The 8951-nt window shown below is 43.5% G+C and overlaps 1 protein-coding gene across 1 annotated transcript; it reads left to right on the forward strand.

Moving 5' to 3' along the window:
* Window positions 1–662: 662 nt before the first annotated feature.
* On the forward strand, window positions 663–6474 carry KIAA1919 (KIAA1919 ortholog; the record flags this gene model as incomplete). The annotated part of the gene is made up of 3 exons (XM_009581383.1): window positions 663–783; window positions 2848–2964; window positions 5231–6474. Coding segments are annotated over 3 exons (1482 nt in total), but the record flags the coding sequence as incomplete, so codon positions are not given.
* Between the last annotated feature and the right edge of the window lie 2477 nt (window positions 6475–8951).

Below are 8951 nucleotides of genomic sequence, written 5' to 3' on the forward strand. Positions count from 1 at the left end.
GGTGGCAGGTGGTGCTGTTCCCCGCAAACCCCCGCACCGCTGCCGCCGCGCTCTGCTTTGCTCCTTTCCCGACACCGGGCGTTACTGCTGTGCAGCGCTATTTCCAAGTGGTTGGGCTCGCTGGGCATATTAATAGTGGTAACTGATTTTGAACTGGCAAAACCTGTTTGAATTGACCAAAAGGTGCCTTTGGTTTGGACAAAAAAAGTAGACCTGGATTTTTTTTTTCCCCCCTTTGTATCAAGTAATATGCTTAGCATACATCCTCTTGGAACATAAGGGCTTCTATAATGTCACTATATGAAATGCATAAACAAAACAGGGGAAGCTGTGTTTTGGCTTTCATTTGCACACAGCAAAAACCTCCAGCAGTCCTGCTGAGGGTACACTTCTGTGCGGAGAGAGCTTCGTAAAACCCTTCCCTTTCTTAAAAGTTAGCAGAAGCGTTCATTTTCGTATACCGGACAAAAGTACCGAGATTTTGACTGGAGGGCCTTAATCAAATTAGAACTTATTTAAAGTGGAAAAACATTAAATACCACTTGTGAGGGTGGAAACTTGCTGCTCAGTTGCTGCCTAGCTACGAAAATGTTTAAAATCTATAGGACCCACAGTTTATGATCTTAGCAGTTTTCTGGAGACGTGGAAACTCTCTCCTGTAGGAGCAGAGCACTGGCTTTGTCCTGGCAGAGCGGGGCTGCTCAGCCGTCAGGTCGCCAAGAGCCACGCTCAGCATCCAGAAACGAGGTGCTCCTTTCAGAGTCGTGTCAGTGTCTCGTTCAGGTAGAGATTCTCAGAGCACACCTAAAATAGTGGAAGCCCTGTCTTTTTTTCTTTCAAGTGCAGTAATGGCAGTATGTGTCTTTGTGCTGTAAGTTAGGGACTAAAGCAGATACCGGGGCTCGCTCTTTTCTTTCTCCCCCCATACTTTTACTCGGGGAGATTCAAACAGAACTGTGCCTCCCCTGAGGACCATGCTGTAATCACAGGGTCAATTCAGAGAATATGAGAAGATCCATTTTCTATTGCTAGTGTTTGAACTAAGCCTCTTCTTACCCGTGTATGCCTGTCTCCTGCTATCAGGAGTAGTCATGTCATAAAATGTCTATCTGTCTCTTCTCTCTTTTTCCCCCCTCTTCTTGTCTTCATCTTTCTGGATCAGTTCTTCTTACTTGCTCTTGTTCTAAGATGTCTTTATTTGGTGTCCTCCCTGTTCTTTATTCCTCTCCTCTAGAACACCTGTAAAGTGGGTTTCCTTTAGCCTCCTTGTACATCTGACAAGGTCAGAGCTGTCTGTGTCTGCCATTTGAGACTTTGCCTTCCATAATGGAATTAATACACCTGTGGAAGTGAGTGTTAACTTGAAATAGTTTAGTATTTGCTTCTTTTCCTGAAGTATCAGAAAAGATAGCTGTCTGTTAACAGATGAAAGTGATTCATCTCCTAATCCTTTCCAATTTGGTAGCGCTTACGGCAAAACCACAATTTGAACTGCTGAATCTTCTCTCATTTCTATCATCTGAAGGCTGCCTGTAAGAGATTTTGGCTTGTGTAGTTTTACCTCCCATCTTCCAACTGCTGAAACTCTGGTACTGTACAGAGAAAAAATTGAAGACAATCTGTCTTTGCCAAGGAAGCTTTTAAGTACCAGTCTTCAGGTGAAGAGCTGACATGGACAACTGAGAACTTGCTGAGAAGTTCCTTTTCAGCTCTGAGTGGGGCATCTGAGAAGCTGTACTTAACACACCCCATCCTTAGCTTTTTGTCTATGCAGCTCAGCATGCTAGCCTTGAAAAATGTTTTGAGGTGTGTATTCCAAGTATCTCACTAGGCTTTAGGGTTCTGGATATTTATTTTTTCCTTTGTTGTTGTTTCTGTTTGGAATTAACCTAAGTTCTTAATCACATCAATCCCCATTGATCTTTATGTATCTGCCCCACCTATGGTCAAGCATTAATTTGAAAAATAGAAGAGATGTCTGAACTGGTACAAGCTTTCTAAAAACCTAATACTGTATATTCAAGATATTAATTGCAGATTATTTTGTTATGAAGGTGATTATAAGCACAGAATTTAACTGCTGAACTTCCTCCCAAATTGCAGTATAAATGATTTCCATTTGCTAAAAAATATTTTTTGAAATGGCATGTTGTAAGTGTGGTTAATAATAGCAAAACTAATACAGTTAATGAATTGCTGCTAAATTTATGATGAAAAATTTTGTAGTTCTGTCTCTTAAAATTCCAGAAATTCCTTGGAATACATCCCTCGTGTGAGAACAGAATATAAACGAAAGTCAGCATTTTTATATGGAGGTCGCTTGTTGGCCAAGGTGCAATCACTTTATAGGATTTTAAGAGTTTAGTGATTTGGGTTCTTTTAAAATGGAGCCAAATTTAATACTCTGTAGTTCTTAGAGGGAAAACTTCATACTGATCAAAAACACATTTTACTTATTTTGTGGTAAAGTAACATTTCTGGATCAGAAGTTTCCAGAAGATACTGAAATAGCACTTCTAAATCAAAAGTTTGCAGAAGGCGACTTATTAGTGTTCTAGCAGCAGATGCTACTCCCTTTGCAAACAAAGCTTTAGCAAAACAGGTTTTTCGTGTAGTGTTTATACTCTGACGAAATGCCTTTTTTCCAAGTGAAAAATGATTCTGTTGCACTTTGTAGCTGCTTCTGCTAATCATGAATTGAGGTAGTTAGGTTATATCACCTATTAGGATTATTTGTAACTTTAATAATTATGAATGTATTTGTATTTCTTGGTCTTCTGTATGTTTTGTAGTTTAAATGGAAACTGTAGTATGTGGATTTTTTGTTTTGTTTTTTAACCTTTCCAGCATTATCCATGTTTGGAACAACGGTCGGTCTTTATGGGATACCCTGGTGTAAGAAATCCCTGCTGTTAACTGTCTTGATGTCAGTTATTGGAGCTTCCATGGGAATTCTAGACACAGGTAAGGGACCACGTGGTCCGATAGTTTCTTCACCGAACTAATTGGAAACTTCAAGCTCACCAAAACTGTTGATGGTATTTCATGTGACACATCTTGAATTAAAAGAGGGGAGCTGTTTTACCTGGCTGGGATTCTTGGATTATTCTGGTCCTGAGACTTCCAGTGTTTGTGTCTCTGTTAACAGACCTTCCTCCTTAAGGGGCTTGGGGAGCTGGGTATCTCTTGCTTCCTGGAGAAGATCAATATGCATTTCAGTGGGCAATTACAGACGTAAAGGAAGTGTCACGTGCTCTTTAAACAGTGTTTTCTTTAAATTACTCATCTACAGGAAGCTAGTTGGATTACTGTTCATTAGTGCCAGCTGGAACTAAGTTAGTCCTGAGCAAGCCCTGGTGTTTGAGAGCGAGATTCTCACAGTTGCTCTGTTGGAGAGTTGGCCACCTAAACCTGGCCAGGTGGTGTTTTGGAAATCCCAGCAGACATTTACTGCCATAGCTCGCTTACATCACCGTGTCATCCATCTCTGTGAATTAAGGAATATTTGCTGCCCTTGGCCAGCGTCGCTTTGGTGTTGGGGAATACAAATTTATTCTATGCCCCAAATTGTAAGTCTGTGGCATGTGCATACTGCACATGGCCTGGAAAAAACACTTTTGCCGGAAACCTGTTGAAAACCAATTTCTTAGTAGAGGCTCCTTATTGGAGAAAGATGTACCGGTGAAGTTGCAGAGCAAACGTCTACAGGTGCAGTTGGAAAGATCAGTTGTACCCGAGGTATGAAAAAGAAATTCCCACAGAAATCAGTCCATTGGGCATGGCTTAGAAAGGGTGCGTTAGTGATGGCTGGCTGTAGCAGGCAGTTTGGATCAGGAGGCGAGGCCGTGGCAAGAGACCTAAGCACACTCAGAGACGAGCGGGTAACGCTGGCACACGTGCAGATGGGGATCAGGAAACAACCAAAAATACGTCGGCGGTGGAGTGTTCTGGCGTTGCTGTAGAAGGTGGTGGTGAAGCCGCAACAGGCGGCCACTCACCTGGCACCTCTCCAGTGACGTGCCAGCAGTCTGCCGACTTTCCTGGCTTACTGAGGGCGCCTGTGCTTACTTACTAGCCAGCAAGGTACGACTGGATCCGGTGGCAGGCTTAATTCTGAGTAAGAGCTGGCTAATGAATTAGCCTAGCTATCCAAACAGCTCTGGAAGCATCCCAGCCAGGCCCTGGTTTCGGTGGCTTGGCTGGTAGGCAACACAGAGGAGTGATGGCTGCACATGTGAACCATCTGCTCTAATTCTGTGGAGCTTGAGGGAGCTCTGTTAACACTGAAGAGAGCGTGATACAGGATCCAGTAGTGAAAAAGATGGTTTTGCATGGCACAGGTTATGCTAAATAACCTGAGTGCAGAGGTGGCACTTAGTTTAAAAATTCTTTGTATGGGAAAATCCTGTTGGCTTATTGTAAAAATGCCTTCAGTGGGTGGGTGTGCTGCTTGGAAGACAGACCTTTGAGGCAGGGAGACTTCGCAGCAGGAGAAACTAAGAGCAAGGCAGCAGAGTGTAACTGAATTAATTTGGAAGAGTGTTAGTGCTGCGTGACAAGGGTTGCTCTACTGTAGCACAGGAACTTAGTTACTGTTCTTATTTTCCTGCATTCTTCTCAGGGACTACCTAAAAGTGTCTCTCTCAGATCTTATTTTCTAGCATTATTGTTGATCTGAGGGTGTTGTAGTTTGGTCTCTGCAGCGGTATTATTGTAAACCTTTCCGCTTCTGGAAAGTCATTTGAATGCAGTTGGGGTAGTCCCAACCCATGAGAAGCAAGTGATTCTTGGTATTTCTTGGGATGTTGTTTAATGAGGCCTCTGATTCTTAGCGTTGTGCGTTGTTGCTTTTAAAACTTACAGAAATGAGAAGCAGTTAAACTTGCTCTTTTGAAAAAAGGCAGAAAAATGCTGCAAATTGTCAAGTAGGGTAATAAAGTACAGCCATTGTTGCTGGATTAAGCCAGTGTGTGGCTCTTCATTCTGACTGCTGTGAATACCCTCCTAAAGCTCAAATAATCACGTGGGTTTAAGGTGCTTACAGGCAGAATTTCAGTTAACTGCAATTTTGCACATTGTATTTGCTAAACCTGGTATTATTGCAAATTGAATTAATAATACAGGCTACGGTTTGGTTTGTTTTGTCTTCTTTTTTTTTTTTTTTTTTTTTTTAAAACCAGTATCTGGTTTCAGACTAAAATGACTGAATCCTCCTCTCTCCGATCTGCAGGCGGCAATGTACTGGCACTGAACACCTGGGGAGCAGAGGCTGGGCCACATATGCAGGCCTTGCACTTCAGTTTTGCTGTCGGTGCGTTTGTGGCTCCAATCCTGGCTAAAATGGCCTTGGGAGGCTCTGACTCTAAAGACCTTCCAGTAGCTGAAAAGACAAACCAGTCTGTCCTGAGGTCTGTGCCGACAGCATCGGCTGCATCAGCTGCGTCAGCACTGAAACACCATCTTGGTGCAGATTTTTTGTGGTCCTATGTTGTCATAGGGACCTATCTTCTGTTTGTTTCTTTCTTCTTTTTTATTTTGTATTCAAAGGGCAGCTCAGCTCGAGACAAATCAAAGGCTTGTCTGCAGAAATGCATGTTTGCCAAATACCACTGTGCCCTTATTATTCTCCTGTTCGTATTCTTCTTCTGCTACGTGGGAGCGGAGGTCACTTACGGCTCTTACATATTTACTTTCGCAAAGGTCTTTGCCGAGATGAAAGAAAATGAAGCAGCGGCTTTGAATTCTGTCTTCTGGGGTGCGTTTGCCGCTTGCAGGGGAGTGGCAATATTCTGTGCTGCTTGCTTGTACCCTGGCACCATGATCCTGCTGAGTATCACAGGCTCTGCCGTCTCCTCTTCCCTCTTGGCCTTCTTTGCGAGGTACCCAGCCTCCCTGTGGGTTGGAACCGCTGCCTACGGAGCGTCAATGGCTACCATCTTTCCCAGCGGCATTTCCTGGGTAGAACAGTACACGGTCGTGCAAGGAAAATCAGCTTCTCTGTTTGTGATCGGCGCTGCGCTGGGCGAGATGTGCATCCCTGCCGTGGTGGGGTATCTTCAAGGAAGGTTTCACCATGTTCCTGTGGTTATGTACACTGCCATGGGGACTTCTGCAGCGACAGTTATACTCTTCCCTCTGATGTACAAATTAGCCACCTCTCCCGGTGAGAGCGACTTGAAAGAAATGAGCGAGAGCGAGGACCGGAAAGCTTTGTTGTCAAACTCAGGGCTTAATGAGGATGAAGAGGATGAGGAGGATGCGGGAGAGTGGAACGAAGCAGACTTTGAGGTCATAGAAATGAATGACACGCTGAGAAACTCTGTGATAGAGACCTCCCGTAAGATACCCAGGGACTCTCCAGCCAAAGTCTCTCTCCAGCCCCATCTGGACGCTGTATTGCGCGATTCTCCAGTGGTTGCTGGTGGCTCCCCTGGGAGAAAAATCGTGAATGTTGACCGGGAGAAGAATGATTAAAGTAAAAGCTGACTTTTTTTTTAAAAAGGGAAATGCAATTGAATTGTAGAAGTGGTTCAAGAATCCTTTTACAGTGGTGCAGAGCTCAGCGCGTTCATTTCTGTTTGTCCGGCCCTTTCTCCTCTTTCGTTTTCGGTCTGCAGCGACATGTCTCAGAGTGGGGAAGTCCACCATGACATGAATGGGGTAACGTGATAAAATGTATAGGCTATACCGAAAATGTTAAAATCTAAGAGACGTTTTCTAAACGTGGGGCATGCATTTAAGTAATATATGCTGTAAAAAGAACTAACTAGGAAAGGAGGGGACTGCTCAGACCACTCAGTTTTTTGGGGGCGGGTGGAGGATGCGGTTCCGAGGTGCTTGGTCACGAAATGTTTTCACGCGAGAGGAGAGGAGATGTTATTTGTGACACTGAGCTCGCTTATCTTGTGAAAGAAGGTGGTTTCTGCTGCACTGAAAGTTTGTGTGACGTAAATCAGGAAATCAAGTCAAATTTCAGGTGATGCCCAGTGGCTGTAAATCGGATGGCCTTTTGGCAAACTTATATAATTTTCTGGTTCTGTCACTAAGACGAGAAAAAATTAAAAAATTAATTTTTAGGAGTGAAACCCTGCCTTTGGGTTGTTTAAAAGCAAAGGGGGGCAAAATGGATCGTATTAATCTGTTAGAATGCTTAACTCTGATTTACTAGTTGAACGGTGGTGACAAATCTAAATAGTCTAAAGTACTTGTGATTGTACTTGTGATTTTAATTACTGCACTACCACTGAAATCAAGAAATGTATGAAGAAGATGATGAAGTTATATATAAATAGATTACTTAATATATGGTATTGACATACGGCTGTGATATTTTTAAGCCAGTTGTTTAAATTAAGGTTGTAATAACTTTTCTGGCTTCCTGTGCCAAGACTTAAAGATAGTGACGTGTTAAAATGAAAATTTGAGAAGGAGAGGGAATTACCGATGAGACAATCCTCTCAGGTCGTACAGTAGGGTCACTTGCCTCTTGCCAGCTGGACTGGTGCCATTTGGGTTTTGTTTCTTCGGGTGGTGCCTCTTCCTAGGAGAGCAGCAGGGGTTGTATTTCTGGGTTCATTGCTGCTCAGCAGGAAAAACCAAGGAAGGACGGGTCGTGCCAGCCAGCCCTCCCCAGTGAGAGCAGCAGCTAATGGCAAACACCTGCCTTGGAAACAGTAGTCTTGCAATTTGCCTACTTGAAACTCCCAAGTTTGTAGGTTAAGTTTTTTTTTTTTTAAGGCTGCGTGATCAGAATGTGCTCATGTTTGGGGTATTTACTTTGCGCTGTTACGAATGTTTTTCTTGCTAAGAAGTTTAATTTACTAACAAAAGAGCTCTAGATGTAGCATAGCACAGAACCTTAGATGTTCAGCGTATTTTCAGTTCTGTTCTTGTTCCCTCTCGTCCTCTGAGTGTGCAGCCTGGAACCTCCTGGCTTTTTCCTTTCTTCTGAGAAGTTAGTAGGAAGCAGTGAAAATGCATAATTTTTTTGCATCTCGCTGTGTTGAAGGGCCTCCCTCTCCCTCTGCTGTTGGCACTTAAATGCCATTGTTTTTGCCTGATTCTTTTTTTTTTTTCTTGTGTGTACGTGCACTTGCGTGGCATCTTTTCCAGTGCAATGCATGAACCTGCACTTTTAATGTGGCCTTGTTTCACTTGCTACACAAGGGTTCTCTTCTTTGCTTAAAGTAACGGTAAATGCTTTTAACTATCAGGCTAAGTCCTGTTCTAGGTAGATGTGACGGCATTTGATCAACAGGAGCAAGTCTCTATGGCCGTCTGTGTTCTGTTAGTTTCACGTGGTAACAAAGGAGGTGGTGTGGCAGAGGGGGCGACTGCAGTGAGTGCAGATTCAGCCTGCGTTTCTTCAACTTCCCTTCCCCCCTTTTCCCTCCTGCACGCCACGTAACCGCTGTGTGCGCGCAGCAAGTGGGGTGTTACCCGCTGGTGGATGATGGGGGGCGATAACCGCTTCTGCGGGAGTTCCCGGGCCCCGGCAGGTCACAGGTTTCCCTTGGCAGAAACTGGGTTTGGTGCAGGACGAACAACAGCCGATGGGGAAGTGGTTCTGCGGCAGCTCCCCCTGGAACTGCGGGCGCACAGGCTTTCCCTGAAGTGATGGCAATGTAAAAAAGTTTCCCCATACCTGAGATCATGTTGCCAGAAGAAAATTAGTTTAAGAAACACACCTGGCAACCAGTTAGATTTTAAATAATCCCCAATTCATATACTAATTTTGGAATGAAATTCCAAATTGGAATGTCCTGCACGTAAGATAATCAACTACTAAAAAACCAGAAAATGAAATTAAATGGGAAATGTGCTGTAACCTCTTTGAACCTTCTCTACTTACTGCTTATATATACACATTTATTTGTGTTTCTGACTAATGTCTTCCCAACAAATGGAAAAACTGTGCAAAACAAAGATGATGTGTTTTTTTTTTTTTTTTT

This window comes from Fulmarus glacialis, unplaced genomic scaffold (assembly GCF_000690835.1).
Source record: "Fulmarus glacialis isolate BGI_N327 unplaced genomic scaffold, ASM69083v1 scaffold47027, whole genome shotgun sequence".
Classification (NCBI taxonomy): domain Eukaryota; kingdom Metazoa; phylum Chordata; class Aves; order Procellariiformes; family Procellariidae; genus Fulmarus; species Fulmarus glacialis.